Source organism: Panthera pardus, unplaced genomic scaffold (assembly GCF_024362965.1).
Source record: "Panthera pardus isolate Hobbes unplaced genomic scaffold, ASM2436296v1 HiC_scaffold_17, whole genome shotgun sequence".
Lineage (NCBI taxonomy): Eukaryota > Metazoa > Chordata > Mammalia > Carnivora > Felidae > Panthera > Panthera pardus.
The window spans coordinates 117074718-117101075 of NW_026526732.1; the positions used below are offsets into that span (position 1 = coordinate 117074718).

At 43.8% G+C, this 26358-nt stretch overlaps 1 protein-coding gene across 5 annotated transcripts in view; it reads right to left on the reverse strand.

Moving 5' to 3' along the window:
* The window catches only part of RNF144B (ring finger protein 144B), a 178263-nt gene that overhangs the window by 51379 nt on the left and 100526 nt on the right, over positions 1–26358 (reverse strand). For 2 of the 5 annotated variants that reach the window (XM_019420022.2, XM_019420024.2), the window contains exon 2: positions 13814–14011. In XM_019420022.2, the coding sequence (XP_019275567.1) occupies positions 13814–13978 (165 nt within the window). In that variant the 5' untranslated portion in view covers positions 13979–14011. Of the gene's footprint in view, positions 1–13813; positions 14012–25144; positions 25254–25384; positions 25514–26170; positions 26288–26358 lie in introns of those variants that run through there. The other 3 variants (XM_019420025.2, XM_019420021.2, XM_053904860.1) reach the window with 3 other exon arrangements.

The window sequence follows — 26358 nt, forward strand, 5'->3', positions numbered from 1 at the left end:
TTCCCCATTCACACAAATGACTAGTAAATAGAGAGGGTTGGATTTATATATTTTATTTTTTCTTCATTTTATTTATTTTAGAAAGAGTGTGTGACAGTGAGCAGGGGAAAGGGGCAGAGAGTGAGAGAGAGGGGGAGAGAGAGAGAGAATCCCAAGCAGGCTCCACTGTCATTGAGGGGCCTGATGTGGGGCTCAATCCTGTGATGCTTAATGTGTAAATTGGAGAGTAAGAGTAAATGAGGGAAAAAAATAGTCTCATACCTATTACATGGCAGGTACTTAAATGCCTTGTCTTTCCTCGATTTTTTTTAAATTAATGTTGATTTACTATTAATCAACTATTGAGATTGAGAGACAGAGAGAGAGCATAAGCAGGGGAGGGACAGAGGGAGAGGGAGACACGGAATTAGAAGCAGGCTCCAGGCTCTGAGCTGTCAGCACAGAGCCCGACGCGGGGCTCAAGCCCACAAACTGTGAGATTGTGACCTGAGCTGAAGTCGGATGCTTAACCGACTAACCCACCCAAGTGCCCCTCCTTGATTTTTTTTTTAATAGATGAATAAACTGAGGATCAAAGAGACTGAATAAAAACCCTACATTCCAGTGGCTAATAACTCACCAACACTTACCAAGAGTCAAACCAAAAGGATCGCCCTACTGGGGATGGGAAATGATTCAAAACCATTGAGGTTTTTGGCGAACACAGAGCCATTTATCTCCATGGAAATGAGGCACCGACTGGGTCTAGCCTGATTCCAAGAGGTGCCAGGCATATCTGAAAAACGTCGCATAACCAATCCTTGCTGATACACTTAAATACCCAGAAAATGGAGGTTTAACGTTAACTAACTTTTCTAGTTAGCTTACAACCTCTTTGGGTTCAACTTGTCTAAATTTTTATAAGTTCTTTTTTCCTACATGGCAACATCTTATCAGTGCAGGTAAACGCTTCTGTGGTATAATGCATCTCCCACCAACGTGAGGACCAACGTTATAAGCATAATGCTTTCTCATTCATTCATGTCTCCAACATAGAACATACTCCTCTTGATAGGACCCATTTTTCTAACTTAACAATACTGTGAGTACCATGGTTTAAAATCAGCTGAAACTGTACTGGCACTAGATATACCGTGTATTTTTTAAAGATGGGTTCACGAGATAGGATTCTTTTGCCACAATTTGCTTCCTCCTTAAAAGAGGAAGCCCTGATTCAACAGTGAGATGTGTTCTTTGCACATCTCAGATTAGGGAAGGTAAAAAATTTGAAAATACCCAGAGCGTCAAAGAAGGGGGCTTTCCTACCTATCTGGTGGGGGCTGTTGACACAACAGTTTGGGAAGGCAATGTGGCAATACATATTAGTTTAGAATACACATGCCTTTTTATTAGGTAATTCCACTCCTAGGAATTTTTCCTTAATAGGTACAGCTTGACATTTATACAAGTACAAACATTTTTATTTATAACAGCAAACACTGGCCATTAGGAAGGGCCTCATTAAATAAATTTTGACACAGTCATCCCACAGGACACTATATAACACTTAAAAATGAAGGTGGGTCTATATGTCGTTACATAGAGGCATGTCCACAATAGGGGGCGCCTGGGTGGCTCAGTGGGTTAAGCGTCCAACTCTTGATTTTGGATCAGGTCATGATCTCAGGGACTGTGAGATCCAGCCCCGTGTGGGGTGCTGTGCTGAGAGCATAGAGCCTGCTTGGGATTCTGTCCCCCTCTCTGTCCCTCCCCTGCTCGCACGCGTGCGCTCTCTTAGAATAAACTTAAAAAAAAAAAAAAAAAGAGAGAGAGAGGGTATGGAAAAATGGGGTGAGAAGGAAGAAAAACAGAAACTGAGGTTTCACTGTATTTCTAATTACATTCTCTACCCCATCGGCGTACAAGGGATTGGTCACCAAAACCTTGGCGTTTTAGTTGAAGTCAAAGTCTGGGACCAAAAGCCCTTCTGGATGCACAGTGGAAGAGAAGTGAGAAATCAGCCATGTGCCCTCTCCTTCTGACTCGTCCCTTGGGGCCTTCATTTGCCTGTTGACTTCCTATTTCTACAAAGACATAAACAGAGGAACTAAAACCCTATACATCCCACCCTGAAATTACTGCAAACTTTGCAGAAGTCGTCACATTAACGGAGTAGCTCTCTGTTTCCGGCAAGGTCAGTGTCCCTGCCCTGAGTACTTTAGGGACTGGCAATCGGGTAAATGATTTGCTTGGGAGGGAGGGTTGAGTCGACTTCAAAATGTGAATGCACAAACCCCAAAATTTGTTACACTAGTAAACAAGGGATTACTGTATATCTACTTCATGATCTTTAAAGTAGGGATATTTTTTAATGACTGATTTGGGTCATCATTTTATGGATGAAATGCCTCGCACTGAATGAGATGGGTAAGGGGAACCTGGGTGGCTCAGTCGGTTGAGTGTCTGACTTCAGCTCAGGTCATGATCCCATGGCTCATGGGTTCGAGCCCCACATTGGGCTCTGTGCTGACAGCTCGGAGCCTGGAGCCTGCTTCGGATTCTGTGTCTTCCCCTCCCCCACTCATACTCCTTCTCTCTTCTCAAAAAATGAACATGAAAAAAAATTTTCTTTGAAAAGATAAGGTGGGTGAGTGCATGCTACTTTACTATGACAACACTGATCATTGGTGATGCCTTTCTTCTTGGGCTTCTGTCCTCAGTGGACTTTGAATCTGGATGGAGGGATAAAATGGATCTCGGTCAGATGGCTGGAAAGTAAGGCAATGCGGAGATTTGTATGAAATCTATTCAATTCGATTTTAATAGTGAATGCCCTCAGGAAAGAGATGCTCGTTTTACACTAGGGTAGCCAATGCCACCCGGGTAAGAACCATGTTTGAGTTTTTCACCAATAAACGCCCCCAATTTAGTATTCTCATCATAATAAGTGTTTGTTGACTTGTAACTGCCCTGACCAGGCAACGAGACTGCATTGGGAATTAAAGGAAAAAGGGACGAAGATTCTGGAAAGAAAAGACATGAAGGTACGCAATACCTCATGTGAGAGGCACAGCAGAAGGTGGTCTGAATGGATGTTGTGCGACAGAACTTGCGACAGCCCCAAGGAAGATGATTCAAACAGGAGCACATGAAGGAATAACAGGAGTGGCATTTTGACAGCAACATTTTAAGAAATCTGACAGTAGTATCCAAATGCATAGGAAGGAGAAACTGGGACACGAAAATAACTTTCATACTCCAGACCTCAAAACGGCAGTCTACCATAGTCAATGCAGCATGTGTGGATGAGGGGGGTGTCCTCTGAGCTCTCACCAGCCTTTTTCCTTCACCCTACCCGTTTGCTCCCTTTCAGACCATTATCCACTCTGTTCCAGAGCCACCTTCCCTACCCCACTTCCCAGACAAAGCCTTTTGTGGCTCCATAATGCTCTGTAACAAGGTATACAAGACCCTCCCCATCCAGTCTCTGCTCGCCTCTCCAACCTCATGCCCAAGCACCCCCATGCCTCCCACAGTACTTTCCAGGGCTTTCTGTCAGTTCAGTGCCTCAGTATGCCCCACTTTCTTGGCTTTGTGCCTTCATACATGGCTGCGTCTCCTCCCTATGGTACTCTTCCTATCCCAGCCCCACCAATCCTGCCATCAAGCAACCCCTTAGTCCTCTCTTGGTCTCGGCCATACAGGAAACCCTCCCTCACCTCCCCAGGTCTAGTTCCAGTGGCTTCCCTGATGCTCCCATAGCACACCGTACTCCCCCATGCAAGCCAGACTAATCATGGGAGATGCACACGGCACCCATGTGTCTATGCCCACAGCACCGTGGCTAGTACGTGCCAGTGTCAAATGGAAGAATAGCATCAGATCAAGATGGGAACAGACTTGGGGGAAATCGGAATAAAGGTGTAACAACAAAAGAACAAACAGATAAACTTGGGTGACTCAGTGGATGTAAGGGTAACTTCTATCATTGTGCTCCCACTTTGCCTGCTCTCTCTGGTGGTGATTTGCATGTTTGGCCAGCCTATTGCATTCCAATATGTGGTTTGAAAAATTAAACTTTGGCAAGGTATGCTTTGGGAAAAAAAAAAGAGAGAGAGAGAGAGAGAGTCTCCATAACATACCAACACAGACTGCCAACATACCATCTTTTTATAACCTTCTTTGTGAAAAAGAAATCAAATCTTGTTCCAGATCCTAGTACCGCCCCCCCTATCCTGATACCATATGCTTTCCTAAGAGAATATAGAAAAGCCTGAAGTACTTGTTCAACCTATGATCAAAGGCAAGAATGTTGTGCAAATGAATCTTGTTCCAAAGCCTGTGTCAACAAAAAGGGGTGGAGGGAGGGGAATGAAGTACTATTTATTAATATTCCCACAACGGATGGAGCACTGTGGGACTTTTTAATGAGTAATCTTATCCTAAACAGTAAGATAAGCCTCATTCGAACATTACAGAGCTGGTGAGTAGAATGCAAATTAGATTTCAACAGAACCAGCACTAATAGGTAGAATTTATATAGAAATAGGCTTCGGGGTGCCAGGGTGGCTCAGTCAGTTAAGCGTCCGACTTCAGCTCAGGCCACGATCTCACGGTTCATGGGTTCAAGCCCCATGTCGGGCTCTGTGCCGGCAGCTTGGAGCCTGGAGCCTGCTTTGGATTCTGTGTCTCCCTCTCTCTCTATCCCACCCAGCTCACACTCTGTCTCTGTCTCTCTCAGGAATGAATAAACATTAAAAAAAAAATTTTTTTTAAAGAAATAGGCTTCAAATGGATGTAGAAGAAAAAACAGCTTAGGGTTTAAAATTCCATAATTGAATAGTCAGTGTTATCCTGGAGGTTTTCAAGCAAAATCTTGATGATCAGACTAAAATTTTGATGATCAGACTACGTAGAGAGCTACATACACGCTAGCTACATTATGGGCACTGGTCTAAATGCTTTACCCAGATTATCTACTGCAATCTCCTCTATAACTTTAGGTGATTTATTATTATCCCTATGTTATATAAAAGAAAATGGAGCCTTAGACTACCCAAAGACATGAGTGGCTACCACCTGCTGGTCCAAGGCCCTATTACCTCTGGTCTGGATTATTATATTTGTCTTGTAATTAGTTTCTCTGCTTTCATCCTTGCTCCTGTAGTTAATTCTCTATGCAGTAGCCAGGGTGACTGTGATGGTTAATCTTATGTGTCAACTTGACCAGGCCAAGGGGTGCCCAAATATTTGGGCAACATTACTTCTAGGTGCATCTATCAGGGTGTTTCCAGAGGAGATTGGTTTTTGAATCGGTAGACCGAGGAAAGCAGACTGCCTCCTGATGTGAGTGGGTCTCGTCCAATAAGCTGAGGGCCTGAACAGAACCACAAGGCAGAGGAAGGGAGAATTCATTCCCTCTGCCTGACCACATGAGCTAAGACACTGATCTTCTGCCCTCAGGAAGGAACTTACACCAGGGGTTCTCCTCATTCTCACGCCTTCAGACTCAGACTTGAACTATACCATCAGGTCTCCTGCAGCTAGTCTCCAGCTTGTAGGGAGCAAATCATGAGACTTCACCTCCATAATTGCACAAATTTCTTATAATAAATCTCTCTCTCTACACACACACACACACACAATCTCATACTGAAGATATGTACATCTATCTCCTATTGGATTTGTTTCTCTGGATAACCCTTATTAACATAGCAATCTATTTTTTTTTTTAATTTTTTTAATGTTTATTCATTAAAAAAAATTTTTTTTAACGTTTATTTATTATTGAGAGCCAGAGAGACACAGAGCATGAGCATGGGAGGGGCAGAGAGAGGGGGAGACACAGAATCCGAAGCAGGCTCCAGGCTCTGAGCTGTCAGCACAAAGCCCAATGTGGGGCTCAAACTCATGAACCCTGAGATTATGACCTGAGCCAAAGTCAGACACTTAACCGACTGAACCACCCAGGCGCCCCACAGTGATCCATTTAAAACATGATTAAATCACATTAACTTTGTGGGTTAAAATCCTCCGAAGGCTCCTGTTCTCACATGAGACTGAGGCCATAATTACGATAGTCTGCAGGGTCCTCCAGACAGACCCCACTACCTCTCCGACTTCATCTCCTACAGTCCCCCCTGCTAGACAGACAGACAGACGGACACAGACACACAGACACATACACATACATATACACACACACACACACACACACACACACACACCTCCTTGCTGTACCTGAACACCAAACACAACCCCAGTTTCAGACTGCCACACTGCTCCCCTCTGCCCAAAACTCTCTTCTGCCTAATATGTATACAGCCGATTCCCCAGGCCCTCCATGTCTCTGCCTAGATAATACCTTGTTGGTGAGATTTCCCCGACCATCCAATGCATAGTAGGAACCCCTCTCCTGCACCACTCGCTATCCCCTTGCCCTGCTTTAACTCAGAGCATCTATCATCATACCAACAAGTACCTGCTTGTCAGTATCTGTGCCCCGCACTAAAATCTGAGCTATCTAAACAACTAGGCCTTGATCCAATTGCTCACGACCGTATCTTGACCGTCAGAAAGATCCGTGGCACAATAAATATTTTTGTGTCCGTTGAATCAATGGAGCCCAAGCAACCAGATTTGAGACCCAGTCTCAGATGTGAAACCATCCTGGCATCCAGAAAGGAGCTACGACAGAGATGCTCAGCCCAAAGAGCGTGGTTTCCTTTTGCTGCTCTTCAGTCTTGCTACATCTCACCACTTGCCTTGAGTAAGTGAGTGGTGAGCACTAGGCGTGGATGAGATCATGGGTCCAGAAAGCCAACTCCTTCTTGAGTCATCCTGACTCGGTTTCTCACGCTCTTACAATTTGCTCCTGTTTCTCCGATGCTATCTGGCCTGCAGCAGCTCCCTCCACGGTAGGAAAATAGAGTATCGAATTTGCATTTCAAATCAGTGACTTGACTAATACAAAGTCAAAGTCATTATCCTCGGAACCCTTTTAAGTTTCAGCAGTGAGAATACTGAAGTCATTTACAAATAAACGATGTCAGATGAAGTCACTGAAAACCTGGCACAGATCATTTCACTTTACCCCAAAGTAAAGTGAAGGGAAAGCCGAAGACTAACCTTGTAAACTGAAATGTTTTAGTAGCAGAAACCAACGGAATCAGAGAGGGCTTTAAGTTGGCAGAATTTACTTCTGTGCATTTAATAGTACTACAAGACGGGAAGGCAGAGAACTGGAGAATTTTAGTGCCTCAGGCCACGACTAGAGGAGGGGACAAAAAAATGTTTGTGACATTGCTGGCGTACGATGCCTTGTTATTTCCTGCAGCTCCAGAGAATTCTCAATAGAAAATACTTAAAATGATACTAGTCTATACATATCAAGCCAACAAGTTATTCTATTACTATATTCCTATTGGGGGTAATCAGCTTTTAAATAAATGGTAGCCTGAGATACTGGGCCATCTGATCTCTTACATCCATCAGAAATGTGCATATCTGTTCACTGTTACAGGGTTTTTTGAAGGTTTTATTTATTTTGACTATTTTAATTTTAATTCCAGTATAGTTAACAGACAGTACCATATTAGCTTCAGGTGCACAATACAGTGATTGAACACTTCCATACACAACTCAGGGCTCATCATGATACGTGTGCTCTTAATCCCCGCATCACGTATTTCACCCATCCCCCACCCACCTCCCCTCTGGTAACCACCAGTTTGTTCTCTGTAGTCAAGAGTCTTTTTTTTTTTTTTTTTGGTTTGCTTTTTGTTTGTTCATTTGTTGTTTCTTAAATTCTACATATATGTAAAATCATGTGGTATTTGTCTGTCTCTGACCAACGTATTTTGCTTATCATGATACTCTCTAGATCCATCCATGTTGTTGCAAATAGCAAGATTTCATTCTATTTTATAGCTGAATAATATTCCTCATGTATATACACCACATCGTTTATCCATTCATCTATTGAGGGACACTTGAACTGCTTCCATAGCTTGGCTATTATACATAATGCTGCAATAAACATGGGGTGCACATATCCTTTCAAATTAGTGTTTTCATATTCTTTGGGGAGATACTCTCATCTATTCACTTTTAAAGTTGTGCTGGTTTTCCTCGAAGTCCTACTTCTCGCTCTTCAATCGAAGCCCCGAGCCATTAGCCAATCTTTGGACAAATCCAACAGAGAAATCTCTCTCTCTACCCTAATTGCCAGTCTGTGGGTGTCTCAGAATAGTAGTAAGGTTGAAATCACCTATAAAACCATCTTCTTATAAAAGGCTAAAGGGGAAGCTGGTCTAGTTTTTACAGGATTTCCTTTCTCTAAAACATTATTGAAAAACAGAACAGCTCAGCACACAGTAGAACTTATTAGGAAAGAAAGGACTAAAACAGCCCCAACTTAAAAGAGACTCAGCACTTGACTGGAGTTCTCACTCAATGCCTCCTACCGCTCTGTGAGATGATCATCCCCTACCTCCCTCCACCCCACAGGAGAGGAAAGGAAGGTTCAGAGAAGCCGAAGATTTTGCCTAAAGTCACACACGTTGATGGGAAAGCCTGAACCTGAGCCTGGTCTTCCTACCTCCAAATCTGCACTCATGTTTAAATTTTTTTTTTTTAATTTTTAATGTTTATTTATTCTTGAAAGAGAGAGGGGGGAGGGGGGGGGAAGGGGCAGAGAGAACTGGAGACACTGAATCCAAAGCAGGCTCCAGGCTCTGAGCTGTCAGCACAGAGTCCAACACAGGGCTCAAACCCACAAACCATGAGATCACGACCTGAGCTGAAGTCGGACGCTCAACTGACTGAGCCACCAGACACCCCCAAATCTGCACTCTTAACCACCACGCTGCACTGGAAAGGGAAAATGGAGGTGGTAGTCGAAAAATGTCATTCCTTCTGAAATCCTAATGTAGTTATCAGTTAGAATCCAGGCACAAACACCCGCAGGTTCTCTGCTTCATTTGGAAGCTACCAACCCGTGCGGGTGCACATGTGTGCACGGGTACACGCACACACACACACATGCACCAGCGCACGCACGCACTGCAAATCTTTCCAAACTGTAAATGTCTCCAAGGCCATATGTGGGCTTTTCTTAAAGGTCACTCAACAGGCCCCAAGGAAAAGAAGGGCTTGGTCTAAAAAGTTTTATATTTCCTCTCACTTTTTTAAACATTGGAAAATCCATTTGGCTCAGAGAAATGAATAGTAAAAGGAGTTCTAACTACTTAGAGCCAACAAAATGTAATGGAAAAAAGTCAAGAATACGGCTGGACGTTATTTTCTTTTTGCTCAGCACATCCTGTCTTTAATCTGAAAGGTAAATAGGCCATGCCCAACATACCGACTCTTTTCAGGTGAAATTATCTAGGTTATAAAAACAAGCAACAACTGTGTCTCCATTATGCTTTAATTCGTGGCTGACAGAAATAGCTTCCAGAATAAATCAGAGAGGCAAAAATTGCTCACAGGGGAGCAAACCCACAAATTTTCCCTCCTTTGATAATGGACTTTTGTGAATTTTTTTTCTTCCACTTGAATTATAACAGTGTGGTATCATTATCTGGTGGAGTATGTTGCAAATGCCAGAAAAGGAAATTTTGAATTTTCATGTTTGAGTTATTTAAATCCACAGGAGAGAGAAAGAGAGAGTTTTTGCATATCATCAGTAGACGAACATCCCTGGGATATTTAACCTCCAAGTACAAGAGCAAGTGATTTTGCAACACCTCCCTCCATAACCCCACAGTATCAACTTCTTGACTCCACAATGCACGTAATGGTCTGTGAGTTCAGCCATGCTAATGAGAGCTAGGCCCATCTCTGTCCTATATACTTAGCCTTCCTTGCTCCTTGCTTTATGCCACGCTTTCTTCTGTATATTACAGCCGAGCAAAGAGTCTAACAGAAACTGTCATCAGAAATAGAACACGTTAAGTTTCCTTCAACAAGAAACGAGCTACACTCATGGATTATTTGAAGCAAAGTCCATCACATTCCTTTCTCTGGATGTCATTTAAATCAAGAATTACCTACAGGGAATAATTTGAAGCAGTGTTCTCCAGAGCCGGAGTTGTGGGGAAGTTAATGGGTAGTCCCCTAAAAAGGTGGGGTGGTCAAATGGAAATGCTTCCTCAGGAGAAGTTAAACATGGTCCCCTTGCTTTTCTTTTAACCACAAGATTTCACAGAGCCTCTAGAATGCATTATGATCCTTCCGAGAAAGGAATGGAGAACATACCAGTTTCTGAGCTAATCGGACCATGGGACAGTTTAGTCAAGGACCACCTCTGTTTCACAGCACTAGAGGTCCACAGAACGCACGTGGGTTGGGGGCACCTATCAGAAGGCCCAATCTCCCTAAAGACAGGGAATGACCTGGCTCACATCCAATGGTCAGGTCAGACACCCCACATCTATCCACACTGCTCTCCCAGAGCACACTGATCTTGGGAACAGAAAGAATTTAAGCTCACAGCAACGTGGTCAGGGATACTTCTTAGGGAAAACAAGAGTGTCCTTATACATTCTTAAGGACAGAATGTATAAAAAGCTTTATTAAATTACGAAAGTATACCAGTATAGTACCGCATCCAGCAGGGGGACCATTCCATTTGACCCCTCTCATAATGAGGAAGGGAGGGAGAAGGATCTTAGCAACACCATCTCAAAGACACGGTATGCGCGAGAAGTCTTTCCCAGCCAATACTTAGAAGATGTCATGCAATCATATTTAAAGTCAGAAATTAGTAGTATATGGCTGATTCAAATGTGTCACATATTTCTCTGCAGCCTTGAAAACGCAAAACACATCTGACACCTTTACTACTAACATTGAATATCTATACTGGAGTGCAAATTAAAATGTGCAGGATTGGACACATTTTTTAATAGTTTTTTAAAAGTTCCAGCGTCGGAGGGATATAAAAACTACCAAGCCATTTGACTTTCTGGTTTGGAGTACTCCCCAACAATGAGGAAGTCTGATCATAGATGACAGAATACTCTCATTGTCCTAACTCCTACCCTCAAATTGCCAAAGGGGAACCGAGAAGCCGTTGTGTTGTTTTTAACTGGGAACTGAGATCTCGTGCACCAATCCTTGTGACAGCATGCACTCCTTGTCAATACGAGGTACCACCTCTGCCTGTGGACCCTCTACCCAGCGCCGACAAGCACAAACTTGAATCCTGAACTATTAGGTCTCATGGCAAAACCTGAACTGCGTATCCTGCTTTTCAAACATCAGTAACCCCCAGACAAAAATTTCCCTCCTGCCTTTAACCAAACGCTGCTTCTGACTCCTTTGTTTCAAAGATTAGCAAGGGTCCAAAAATTATGTGAGAAGGTCAGAAAGAATCCTTTCAGAAGCACAGCATTCAGCAGCAAAGCAAGACCAAAGGAAACCGAAGCCGCCCCTCAACAACAAGGTCACTTCCTTAAGCAACACACACTGATAACATGAGGAAGGACCAAGCACAGACGTCACTGAGCGAGGCGTCCTCTTCACAGCCTGCTACACCTGCAACAGCCCCCACCTGCACTCCACCCTCCTGGCCCTGCTCTGCCTTTTCTCTAAGCCCTGTTGCCCAATCCTCTGTAACTCATCCAGTTATTATGTTTATTGTTTATTATGCAACTGCCTTTGATAGAATATAAGCCCCTAAAAGCGAGGACCTCTGCTGGCTTTGTTTCTCAAACTGATAAATCCCAGTGGCTGGCACAGATCCTGGGACACTCGTCATCTTTGGATCCCAGAGTTCAAAACTTAAGGAAAGGATTATAGTCACTTTCCTTTTTTATTTTTATTTTTTTTTTCATTTTCTATAGGGGAGAGGGGGGGAGGGAGGAGAGGGAGAATCCTAAGCAGGCTCCAGGCTCAGCACAGAGCCTGACATGGGGCTGGATCCCACCACCCTGGGATAATGACCTGAGCCAAAATCAAGAGTCAGACGCTCAACCAACTGAGCCACCCGGCCATCCCTAGTCACTTTCCTTTTTACCCAAAAATCATTCCAAGGCTTCTCCCTACCCTAATCCTCAATCAAAAAAAGTTTTTTAATCAATATAAATGAACTTGAGAACATGACATTTTGATGAAATTAACAAGAAAGAGCAAAATTTATTTCACCTTAAATTGTTAATCTATTTTTTTAAAAAGTATGCTTAGTAAATACACCTCTTTATAAATGACTCTACATCCTTAATGATTCCTCTGTCCTTGCTTCCCTTGATTTAAGCACTGGTCACTATACCTGAACTATTCAATTTCCTTCTCTAGTCAGGGCATGAAACCTAGATTTGTCTGGTGATTATTACACTTTTTGTCTAATAAATAATAACAGTCTGCCCAGACGAGGCCCTACCAAAGCACAGATAAAAGGTAAATATTATAACTTGGACATCAGGCCTCTGCCTTGCTGAGATGCCAGTCTGCATCCCGCGTGACTCTTAATTCATCCTTGGTTTAAGAGAGTAGTTGATTCATGGGGCACCTGTGTGGCTCAGTCGGATGAGCTTCCGACTTCGGCTCAGGTCATGATCCCATGGTGCATGAGTTTGAGCCCTGCGTCAGGCTCTGTGCTGACAGCTCAGAGCCTGGAGCCTGCTTCAGATTCTGTGTCTCCTTCTCTCTCTGCCCCTCCCCTGTTCATGCTCTGTCTCTCTCTGTCTCAAAAATAAATAAACATTAAAAAAAAAATTTGTTTAAGAGTAGTTGATTCAAATACATACAGGAGACAGGAAGGTAATATAAACAGAGGAAAGATCGTCTCTTTGGGGCCTACAAATACAGGCCTGGATGGAGTCGCTAGATCTTACCACTTTTTCATTTTTTCATGAAATTTCCCAATTGGGGATCCAAATAAAAAATGTGTTGAGCCCAGACGTGACCCATGAGCGTCAATTTGCAACTCTTGTTTAAAGCCTCAGCTCAGAGATCACTGCCACCAGGATGCCCCCTCCCATCCCCAAGCAGGTGAGACAGTCTGCTGGTATACTACATCTAGCTACCCCTGACTTTGCCAAACTTGGACAGTTCCTTCAATGAGTCCATCTTCCCTATGGGACAACATCCAGCAGAGTGCCTGGCACACGGTAGGAGCTCAAAAGATATTTGAATAAATGAAAATCTGAATAGGACCACTGGGTTCACACTTGCAGTAGCCACCTTGAATTCAACAGTCTGTTTCCTATCTTCACACCTTAATCAACCAGCCTCCAGGGAAATGTGCCATCAAGGTCACGACCATTGACACCAAGTGTCACACTAAAAGAGGAAGGCCCACTCCTGGAGATCTACCTACATACTCTCTTTATTATGAGGAATAAGTACCACTCAGCATATTGTGAAGACAGAAAAAAAAAAAAAAGGGAGATAAGCACAAAGTAAAAGAGTTATGTATCATGTGCTTTGTAAGAGACGAGAAAGTGTATGAAAGAAAATTCAGTTAACGGCCACCTGGTCTGTCATCCAACACCGGATGAGCTCCTTACAGATGGGAGTTAACTAAGATGTGTGAAAAATATTTCTATTTTGTTTCTTACCTAGCACTTTAAGAACAGATCCTGCTTATTCAACCAGTAATTAAAGATCACATACACTTTATGCTTTGCCTAAAAAACAGTAAATACGGGATTTACCATTCCAGACACTATTTGGAAACAGACCCAAACGTGGAATTGCTCTCCAAAACAGAAGGCTGTTGTAGCAAACCCTGGTTTCTCAGAAAGCCACCGAAATCTATCCTGTGCTTTGACAGTTCTCCCCGTTGTATTTTCTCAGGCTCGTGATGAAAGCTTCAAGGAGAACTTACATCTGTGCAGAAGAGGCAGTGGCATTCCTGGAGTGTGGTCATCTTGTCCAGGGACCGTTCACACAGGCAGAGTTTGCAAGTGACGAGGGGGGACGGAGCCAGGTCTCCCGGCGTCGGATTTTCGGTGGTCATGGTGAGACAGTGGAACCTACCAGCTGAGCCCATCAGCCCATCAGCCTTCTTCAGTCTCCTCAACCCCTACAGGAAGGTCCAAAGCAGAAAATATTGCATTCATTAATACAGCTGTTGTTTAACCAACACATTTGGGCACCAACAGAGCAAACCTTCACCTTCCGGGATATCTAGGCATACATCAAAGTTCATTTCTGAGACCCATGGCCTATAGAGCGTGCCACCTTGGCAAGGTGCTCCTGGAGAAATTGAAGGTGACCTCACCATCCTGACTCATATAATGTAAATTATGGGAACGAAAAGACCACAAGGAATAAACACGCCATTTAGGAGTCGCATACTATAATCCAACAGATTAAAAAAAAACAACTTGAAAATAGGATGCCCACTCAAAAAATTACACAAAGAATTACTATGAGATCCAACAATTCTGCTTCTCAGCATACACCCAAAAGAATTGAAACCAGGATGGAAACCGATACTTGGCACACCAATGCTCACAGCACCATTATTCACAATTAGTCAAAAAGTGGAAACGCTCTAAATGCCCATCAAGAGATGAAGGAATAAACAAAATGTGATATGAACATTCAATGGAATATTATTCACCTTTAAAAGGGAATAGGAGGATGAACCTTAAAGTCATTATGCTCAGTGAAATAAGCCAGACACGAAAGGGCAAACATCGTATGATTCCATCAATAGGAGGTATTTAGAGCCATCATATTCGGAGAGACAGAGAGTAGAAAGGTGGGGTTGGGAGAGGGGGGAAATAGAGAGTTACCATTTAATGGGTACAAAGTTTCTGTTGGGAATGATGGCAAAGTTCTGGAAATGGAGAATGTGATAGTTACACAACACTGTGAGTGTACTTCATGCCACCGAATTACACACTTACAACAACTGAAATGGTACACTTTACGTTCTATAGGTTTCATACCAATCAACTTTCTTCAAGGGGGGATCAGTGCTAATTGTGTCCTGTCACATATGTCCTTGCATTTACTCTTTTGCAACCACGATGATTATTTCCTTCATCTTATAGACATGCTAAGCAATCATAACTTCTTCTGAAGAGGAGTTAAATAATCTGCCTGGGTTCTCAGAGCTTGTATAGAGCAGAGCAAAATTCGAACCTCCATCTTCTGAGACCAAGCCCAGTCCTGGCCCCTTACACCAGAGACTGGATATTATGTGGAAGGATGGAACGGGGAGAGAAAGAAGTTAGAAGGGGTAGGGAGAGAGGAAAACCGAGACAAAGAGATAAAGAGACAAACAGCCCATGACTACAGCTCGAAGGTCACCGAAAACTGTGCAGAGTAAAATCTGTCTCTAAATATGGCAAGACAATAGGATTTTCCTACACTGAAAAATAAAAATTATAACTGAAACCCTTCTACTTGTTTTTATTCAGATTATCTTTAGAAGAGGTAAATAATTGTGAAAGTAATCTTCAATAGTTTATAGCACATCAAGAAATTTCATGTTCTAATTAAAGAGAAGGAAAATCCTAAAGTTCTTACCATTTCAAGAGCGTATGGCCAATCCTAATAAATTCTGCCACAGAAATAAATGTAAATACGCTCTCCCCCTACAAGAACTAGACTCTTCTCATCCCCATTTTGGAGCAAAAGAAAGGACATGTTTGGCATTTGTTATGTAGCCCCACAGTGGCTTATGTCTCAACATACAGGTACAAAAGTATGACAAGGGAGAAAAAAACAAATTGTATTGGATGGACAGAAAAAAGATCTATGAGATCTAACTGCACTTTCTTAATGTCATACCAGAAAGAATCAAGTTATTATAAACTCTAGTAACCTGAAATATTCAAGGCTTTTTACCTACTCCCTCAGTAGTAGACTTGATTAAAAATAAATTTAAATAGGAAGCTAACCAATGATTGGCTTCCATGATAGTATTTCTTGGGAAAGGCCGTATACGGCTTAAGATGTGGTGTTCTTATTTACCTATTAATGAGCTATCATCCAAGAGCAAATCAACCTACGTATAAAATTCAGGGTTTTGAAGTTAAAGAAAAAAAATCTCTCTTTAGGGTCAATTAGTGATTTTACCTCTCTCCTCTTTCCAGGTGATGCTTAGACAACCATCACCTGTTTGTTTCTCCTAGTAACACACACATCACCAATTTCATCCAAGTGCTGTCTTCACCACATTCTGATGATCTTTGCCCACAAAAAGAGAAATCCCTAGTCAAACATTAAGAAGAAACGCAGCCAGTACACTTAGCCTGATGAGCACTGAGTAATGTATAGAACTGTTGAATGACTTCAGTGTAGCCCTGAAACTAATATAACACTGTACGTTAATTACACTGGAAATAAAATGTTAAAACTTAATAAAGTTTTTTTTTTTAAAGGAAGGAAGAGGAGGGTGAGAGGAGGTGGAGAAGGCCACAGCAAAGAAGAAGAAATGTAGCCAGTAAATGCTTCTGGAGGGAAGAGGGGACTGACACAGACCAGAACCTCCCCATGCCACAAATGTCAAATACAGGAAGAGCCCATTTGGAGGAAGCTGTTAGGAACAGGTTAGTCCTGCTGTTCCAACACAGCAGGAGATGTAGGAATTCTTCATCAAAGTCAATTATTTCTTACAGTCTCAAACCACATTATTTTTTTTTAATTTTTAAAATTAAAAAAAAAATTTATCTCTACCCGCAATGTGCCAATGTGGGCTTGAACTCACAACCCCAAGGCCAAGAGTCTCATGCTCTACTGCCTGAGCCAGCCAGGTGCCCCTATAGCATTTTTTAGAAAGAGACATAGGACACTCACAAAATGAAGACATAATTGCATACTCCTTAGATTATCTCTTAGAAATGGTCTTTTGAGGGCGTCTGGGTGGCTCAGTTGGTTGAGCGTCCAAATTCGGCTCAGGTCATGATCTTGGTGCTCATGAGTTCGAGCCTTGTGTCACACTCTCTGGCTGTCGGCGCAGAGCCCGCTTCAGATCCTCTGCCCCCCCGCCCCTCCCCCACTTGCACTCTCTCTCAAAAATAAATATTTTAAAAACGTTAATAGTGAAACATGGTCTTACCACCTGCCATATCCATAAGTTTGCACTCCTTACTTTGTGAGTTACAAACCAAAGTTATAAAAATATAAAAATATCTATTACCTCCAAGTTTCTTCCTGTCCACTTTATTTGTCATTATTTGTGTGTGTGTGTGTATGTGTGTGTATGTGTGGTAAGAGCACTTAACAGAAGATCTCCCCTCTAAGTGGGGCGCCTCGGTGGCTCAGTCGCTTAAGCGCCCGACTCTTGGTTTTGGCTCAGGTCTTCACTTTGCAGATTGTGGGTTCAAGCCCTGCATCAGACTCAGTGCTGACAGCACAGAGCCTGCTTGGGACTCTCTTTCTCTCTCCCTCTCTCTACCCCTCCCCTGCTGCACTGTCTCTGTCTCTCTCAAAATAAATAAACTTAAAAAAAAAAAAGGTCTACCTGCTTAGCAAAATTTTAAGCATACAATGTAGCATTGTTAAGTACAGACATTATGCTGTTCCTGAGGTACATATTTATCTCCCAATTCATCAAGTTGTATACATTAAATATATACAGCTTTTGGCCATCAATCATACCTCAATTAAGCGGTTTACTATATATACATGTACACAACTTTTTAAAGTATATTTTATCTGTAAAAATATTTTGATAAAAGCCTTTTCCAAAGCAGAGACCTGTTCTGTTAAAGCAACAACAACAAAAATTCCAAGCATTCCAAACGAGGCCGTACTTGTGACTGAGAAAGAGGAAGGAGGTCACATATTTCATCTCTGAGATGTGCACAATTCAAAATGATTCTTCAAAAAGAAGTGATTTATTTTTCTGTGGGCAATAACACCGACTCCCTGAAGTGATGGCATTCAAACATGTTTAAGGCGATGGAATTTTACAAAAACAAAATCTGGAGTAAACTGCCACCGTGTAAAGGAGCTAAGGTGGGCCAGTGCTGGTGGAAGAGGATGGGGAGAGCCAGGCCAGGTCCCCTGGACCTGTCCCTGGGCACCTGCCAGGCACCATCACAGATGCTCAAGGCTTCACCAGGCACAGTCTGAAAACCTGCTCTTCGAGTTTTCACTCTGGGCAAAATCAATTAATAAAGGTTTTAAAAATGAATGACTCAGGGCACCTGGGTGGCTCAGTCGGTTAAGCATCCAGACTTTGGCTCAGGTCACCATCTCCTGGTTTGTGAGTTCAAGGCCTGTGTCGGGCTCTGTGCGGACAGCTCAGAACCTGGAGCCTGCTTTGGATTCTGTGTCTCCTTCTCTGTCCTCTCCCACTTGTACTATGTCTCTCTCTCAAAAATAAATAAACATTAAAAATTTTTTTAAAATGAATGACACATGCTGAGCGCTTCATAAAAAGAATATGAATCCAGAAAATCCTTTCACCCTTGATTCATTACATACAGAGCTCTTCAAGGAACAATCAGGACAGTCCTGAAGTTCTCTCTCCTTTGAGATGTCGGGAATGGCTCCCAGGTGTCCTAGTGTCCCTTCACTTACATCTTATTCGGATCCCCCGGTCTCTGCAACATGGAACCACCAAGAGAAGAAATTCAGCCACCCACCCAGACCATAAGCAAACAGCATGAAGTTCAGAAGGGGTGTCCAGAGGAAGCTGACCCCCCCACACACACGCACGCACACACACGCACACACATGCTGACAGCTCCTGACCCTTTCACCGCACCATGTCTCCGCAGGTGCACTGACGGTTCACACCAGCTCCCTTCTAGGTTTTGGGGAAAGCTATCCACCCAGAGAGCCGGTAATTCATCTCACTGCCTTGCTCAACTGGTTCTGCCTCATACCTCACGTTTCACCTGAAAGAAGAAAGTGACCTGAATGGTCCACCCTCCTGCTTGTTTTAAAACGGTAACGAGGATCCCAGCTTTTACCATTATTGCAGATGTGACCCAGCCGAACCCAATGAGGAACGAATTTTGGCAGAGAGGACAAGGGGCATGTTGGGGAAGAAAAAAGAAACTGGACAGCTGCTTTTAGGTTTAAACTCGCTAAAGTTAATGGCATGGGTGGGGGTGGGGCGGCGAGGGCGGACTTCACCCAGATTCTACAAGTACCACTTGCTTAAATATAACTAACCACACAACGGGGCGCATGCTAGAAGCACAGGATGTAGAAGGACTTTTCGTATTCTGCTGGCGGCCTGGAAAAGCAATCTGCTCCAAAAATGCAGAGGCTGGAAGAGCCAACATTCAAAGTATTTTTAACTAATGTCGTCTACGCCTGCCTCACTACCCAGAGTCTCGGTGATCGTTCCACAGCACAAAAGGATAATGTAGTCGGAAGGGACAATGTTTCACCGGGATACTTACCTAGTTATTTAGGAATTTTTGCACCATTCAGCAAAAACTTTAAAATTCAGATAAATGGATGAAGCAGAATTAAAGAGACCCAGAGAGATAGAAAATAAACAGAATGAATCACCTGGATATCACTGACAGAAGAGAATATGAATGCGTGTAAGAAGCCAGCCGATCTGTGCTGAGGTCTTAATTCCAAACCGTGCTAAGGAAGTCTAAGATCTACTCAAGAACAAGGGACAAAACAGAAGAGGAGACACAGGAATACTCTCAAAATGTTTCCATGCCCATGTAAGGCACTGAGTCATTCCTGTGAGGTAGCTGGAATAAAAGATATAAAAGCATGACTCAGAGAAAGCTTACAAAGGGAAAGGTTTTCAAGAAGGGTAGGTGGTGGAGAAGGTACGTCTGAAGTGTTGCCTTCATAATGGAGAGATTTTCTCAGGAAGCCAATATTCTAATCGAGTAGAATGAAACAGCAATCCAAAGATCCCATCTCTGCCTTGTTAGGAAGCTCTCCCAACACCAACCAAGAATGACATGTCAGGCAACCAGATTCCACTCAACATAATCTGAAAAATTAGTACTGTGTTGACCCTGGCACTTCTGCCCAATGCAACTATGTAGCCCTAGTTCATGTTCTTAACAGAAGCTATTAACGACTCAAATGGCACAGACTGAGTCTAGAAGTGCTGACCATCATCAGTCACTAGCCATTTGCTGAAGTTCTACCCTAAGCATAGTCTGGAATGGAAGGTAGACCAGCTGGCTGGTAGAGTAGCAAGGGCAATGGGTATTAGTGCTTAGTGGGGTAAGGACTTAGGGCAGACCTCCTTAGTGGCCAGGGCTGTGGTTCTCCTGTTTGCATCCCTGACCCGCTCTCTGGCCATTCGGGGACTAGATGGACCAGTACAAACCCAGTGATATCAGAGAAACAAATATCTTCTATCTACTTATTTTTTAATGTTTATTTGTTTTTGAGAGACAGAGTACAAGCAGGGGAGAGGCAGAAAAAGAGACACAGAATCCGAAGCAGGCTCCAGGCTCTGAGCTGTCAGCACAGAGCCCAACGTGGGGCTCAGACCCACGAACCACAGAATTGTGACCTGAGCTGAAGTCGGACGCTTAACTGATTGAGTCCCCCAGGCACCTACTTAATTATTTTCTGAAAGAGTAACACCCAAGGCCAACAACAGATACCTGGCATCACATATGGGACACTTGATCATTATATGCAAAAAACAAGACAGATTAGACACTATTCTCGAGTATAAACAAATCCAAGCCATTCTTAGTTCTTAGGTGTGATGGAAGCAAATATTCACCTACTCGGGCTTTGTGAGGTAGCAGCATTGCTGTAAAAGACTGTTTACCATCATGCCTCGTGCAATAGGAAAGCAGACTACGTCTTCTTCCCTCAGGAAATGAAAAAGTACTTCAGTCTGTAATTCCTTAGCTTTAACATATTCATCCCAACAGTTACCAAGATGTCAACAAGATTATAAATGTGTAACCCGGAGACTGTAATCTTCTAAAAATGGAACTAATGTGCAAATATATCCCTATTAACTCGTATGCAGGTGAAAAGGACAGACACTCCATTAGGAGGAATATCTTTTTTTTTTTTTAATGTTTGTTTATTTATTTTGGGTAGGGGGGAGGGACAGCGAGCGAGCGAGAGAGACAGACAGAATCCCAAGCAGGCTCCGTGCTGTCAGTACAGAGCCTAACGAAGGGCTCGAACTCATGAACAGTGAGACCATAACCTGAGCCGAAATCAGCAAATATTAATTATTAGCATTGTTTTCTAAACAGTCTCTTTGCTATTTGAAATTGTTATGTATAAAGTCTGTTACAGCTATTACTAAGATCTAATTTTCTTCCAGCTATGTTGAGATATAATCGATATGTAACATTGTATAAGTTTAAGGTATACAGTGTAATGATGAGACACAGATGTGTGTATATACACATAGATGTCTACACAAGTTTCGAAACGATTACCATAGTAAGGTTAGTTAACACACCCATCACCTCACACACTTGCAATTTTTTATGGTGAGAACAATATCTGATTTTTATGTTTTTTCCTACAAAATATTCAGGAGAAATACACGGAAAGATTTACGGGGACAACGGCTAACAAAGCAGATGACTAACTCTAAATCCTTCAGGGCACAGGCATCTGGGACGGCAAATTCTAACATCTGCACAATGCTGATCCTTTTTCTAAAAAGTACATTCCTTTTTTTCTTGCCCTGTTTCCACATTCTCATTACCGCTACAGGGAAAGGCCCAAGAGGAGAAAATCCGTCCCTGGCTTTTCTAACAATGAAAACTTATCAGAGAAGGCAGGCGTGAATAGGAGAATAACAGCTTCATGATATTTTCAGCACTGTCATTTTACACTCTTCGTGGGAGCTCCCCACTCAACACCGCCAGAGTGCCCTGCCCGCCCCGTTTTTTTAATCAGTGCTTCCCTGCCTCCCACAATTATTCATGCAGCCCTGCTGAATAATTCGTCTTCCCTCTGCCTGGCATAACAACAAAGCTCAGAAGCAGGAAGAACGCCACTTAAAGGCAGGTCAGACAATGATGTAATGAACAGATCAAGGAGACGTGTTATTTCAGAAAGCCCCATACAGAAAGAAAGAGATGGGCTGACTTCTTGGGTCGTGACATTACCAGGAAACTACAGTTGCTAAGGCACACATAGCTAAATCAAAATGTTTGCTCCAAATGGATACAAACATGTATCTGTATTACCCTCTCTTCTGAATGTCAGAAGTTTCCTATAGAAACTTTAATTAGAAACAAATTTAAAAGCAGCTTGGGAGAGGACTCCCTTCCGAAATCCCACACTAAGCAAGGTGCAGCAGGTATGTTTTCATTCGCCTTTGCCAAATCCTTTTCTCAAAAACCCAGTAATGTAGGAAACAAAGTCAACCCCACAAAGAACTGAATTCTGAATTCCACACATTAGGTGCTAGTGATGTAAAGGTGACCGAACCCAGTCTCCACTTACAAGGAGTAAACTCGTTGAGGAGGTTGTCAACAGATAATGTTCTATAATGATAACAGAGGACAATTTGTGGGTTTCTATGAAGCTTTGACCACAAGTCCAGCAAAGAGACAAATGAGAGATGATGTGTTCTTTCTTCCCCCAAAGACAAAGAACCAGTTGAGTAAAAGTCTGGCCCTCAAACTCATGACTGCAGAGGAGATGGGAACCAAGGAGACACGGCTTTTAGAGTATGTTCTTTAACAGATGCTACAAAAGCCATGTGATCAGCAGTATCCCCAGCTGTGAACAAGAGAAGTATTTTGCACTTAGGTTGTTGTGCTTTCAGTTCTAGGAAAGAGGTCTCCTCGTAAACGAGACGTTTCTCATTCCGTGTTGCAAAAACGTTGGCCGCTTTTACTTTCTTTAATGTATAGCCTCCCGTGTCTTAATAACCATTGAAATGCGATGTGCTGGGTTTAGAAATATGCATGGACCCAGCAAAAGCAAATGCCAGAGTTAATAAAAATAGAACATTAGTACAGACCTCCTGCCTGTACCTAAAGGTGAAAAAGCAAATTAAAAATTAAATAATTAAATTAACTTTGGTGAGGTTACGCCTCTTCAGGTTCCTTAACACTCAGATGACATATGGGAAACATTACCAAAAAAAAAAAAAACAAAAAAACAAAAAAGTCAAGATGACAAACATCTAACATACTCAGGAAAATAACATGACTTAATAGAAGCTTCCAGAAATTAAAGCAGGCATCCCTGGAAAACAGTCCCAGCACTCAGGACTAATGACTGCAGATGCCTACTCCCCAAAGCTCAAAGTGGAAAGGAGGATTTGTGTGGCATTTTGGCTCCTTTCCCATATCCAAAATAATCAGTTGCACAAAGTAGGTTTAGTCCCAAAACTGTCTGGACTTTGTTCCTTCACCAACATCTGGGTTCAGCATGATTCCTGACCTCTACCTCAAACTGGTGATTTCAAACACGAAGAACCTCACTGAACAAGAAAGTAATGTCATAAGTCAAGGCCACGGGAAACACAGAAGCCAGAATTAGCAGAAACACCACGGAGCAATGATTCTGAGGTCCTTATAAATGCTCCTAAATACTTAACACATTAAACCTGCTTCTCAAAATCGAAAATTTAAATTTACCTTCTCAGATTAAAAGTACTCATCTTCTTGAAGAGAAAGGTAGTTTTCAGGAAGCTAAGTGGTCTTATTATATAGATAAAACAAGCTTTTTTCCTCTTTCTTTCTAGATAAAGGATAATTTTTCTCTCTGCTGTCAAGTTTGGCTCAGAAAACCTGGTTCACAATCTGGGAGACCCAAAAACTAATTATTTAAAAAAAAAAAAAAAAAAAGACGTGTCTTAAACTGACCTACTTTGAAAGCCTGGATGCCTTTAAATTGCCAATGAACTAAAGCCATTCATGAGAATGGAGCTTTTGAATGCTGAGAATGTTCTGTGGGGCTCAGTGCAAAGATATTTGGCACAGACGACTATAAATATTTGTAAAACTCTGGGTAAATGGACAGCGCTTGACCACAGTCACACCTCGCTTCCAGCACAGTAGTGTAGGAGCAAGTTATCTAGGGTGATTGGTTTGGGGACTTGGGGGGTTATGTTTTCTCCTGTTTGTTTTAAATAAAAAGTTCAAGCAGCCCGATTCCACGACTTGACATCTGTTTTACACTTACATTCTCTATATACATGTGTACCTTGTATTTGTTTACTCATCACGACAGTTTCAATTCATCAGAGGCTATTTTAGAAACAGAAGGGTTTTTCTCTTTCCTATTTCTCCAAGTGTGTGCCCACCACAAGGGAAAAAAAGAGCAGTCACAGGTGTGCAAGGGTAAAACAGGAGGGCTGTGAAAACGTGGCCTTGGATTTAATACAATTATCCCAATGGGGCCCATGGTTCTGCTACATCTATCTTTCTTGCCCCCTCCCCCTCCTCAAGATCATTTCAGAAATAGTTCCAGGGCTGCTACTTAGGAAAAGGACTAGGGTTGGGAAGAGGGGGCAGGGTCAGCAGATGGAGGGACCAACAGAGCAGTGAGATCTGAAAGGGACCAGGAGGCTCATCTCAGTGCACACTGCAGCAGCCAGATACTTTAATTAGCCAGCAACTCTGTGAAGGCTGGCTGGGTTCCTTTTTCCTCTTACCCACACCCTAAAAACTGAGTCATCTCAAAGTTCATTTATTTTGCTTCTGGGCCTAGACCCCCCCCCTCCCGCCCCATCTGCTGTTTCATAAATGTGAGATACATTGTTCTTTAATTCAGATCTTGCAGACTTCAAACAAACATCCAGAAATGCCACCTTAGAACACTGATAGTCCTATGGGGACTCCCAGCTAACGTCTAATCAGATACCTGCAGCAGAAAGAAATAAGAAAGTGACCCACGGTAGTGAAAGCATGAAGACAGAGGACATTTTCCCAGACAGGGAAATGCATTTCTGAGAAATCTGAATGTAAGACGTGCATGCATCAGGAGGAGACTCACAGCAGGATCCCCCAAAGTCATAAGGAAAGCAAAAGGTGCCCCGAGAGGAGAAAGCTCAAGATCCCTTTGCTCCGCTGAAACAGGAATCCCTTTCATTTTAACCTAGAACTTGGGAACGGCAATACAGGATCCGAGTTTCACTCTGTCTTATCAGCAACTGCCTGACAAAATAATCACCATAACGCATGGCCAAGATCCCATCTCATTCCCATCTATGCGTGTCAACACCGTGCTGTGTGCGTTTCCAAACAACGGAAGGTCGACATCTGAGATGATGCCAACTTCTGGTCTCCCCTTAAGAAAGACACCGGGGAGGTCTGACCTAATCTTGCGTTTGCCAATCGGTACATTTCGCAGAGGCCGTTTTACTGGAAACGACACCGGTTTCTCTTCTACCTTTGCGTCTATTTTTCAAAGTTAACAGGTGTCTCGGGCGTTCGGCATGAATCCCACTCTGCGCGCTGTTAAGCAGAGGAGGCAGAAAAGAAAGCTACAGACCATGGAGTCCGGGTCTCTCCGTCCTCGCCCGCCCGCAGCGGCTCAAGCGCTCGGCGACACCTACCTGGCGGGAGGGCTCGGTTCCTCCGGGCGCCGCCGGGGCTTCTCAGCAGCCTGGCCCGCGCGCTCCGGGGAGGCGGAGCCGGCTCATTCCCTCCGCGGTCCTCCGGGCTCCGCGGCCCCAGCTCTGCACCCCCGCGGGACGGCAGCGGGACCGTGGCCCGGGGGGGGGGGGGGGGGGTGCAGCCGCGGGCGGGAGGGGGGAGGCGGGGAGGCGGTCCGACAGGCGCCCGCTGCCCCCCCCGCCCCCCGGTGAGCGGCCGCGACGCCCCGGGCCCCGCGGAGCGTGGAGCGCAGCTCACCAGCGGCGGCGCCGGGAGCCGCGCGTGTATTTATACAGGAAGCTCAAGCGCGGCACTTCCTACTTCCCATCTGGGTCGCCCTGGAGCTGCAGGTGATGCTCTTTTAACCCCGTGCGGGCCCGGCCCCCAGCGCGCCGCCCCCCGCCCCCCACCGCCGGCCCCTCCTGCGCCCGCTCCGCCGCCCCGGGACCTCTGCCGCTCGCCCTTCTGGGGCGGCTGCCGCCGAAATCCGGGGCAGGGAGTGTGGCTGCAGCCCTCCGCGTCCTTCATCCTGCCCGGACCGGGGCATTTCCCCTCTCGGCCTCCCAAGCTTGTTGCTTCTCTGCGCCTGTCCTGCCGGGACACCTTCGCCCTCCCTCCCGATTCCCCGATCCCGGCTCTTTAACTCGCCTTCTGCTGCTGCCGGGAACCCCCGACCTGCCTTCCCAGAAAACGGTTTTGTATAGACACGCTTCCCCGCGCGCGTCTTCTCAAAAAACACCTTGTACCTGATTCTGGCCTTTGGGGTCTGGTGAGGAAGTCAGAACGCAGGCAAATCGAATCAGCACAGGCTTCGTTTACCTCCTAAAATTAGAGGCACGCCTTGATGACTATAATTTTGCTTGAAGTGCTTTACGGAAAAATTATGTGGGAGCCCATTGTAACCTAACAGGTTGTATGACGTTAAAGAAAAGGT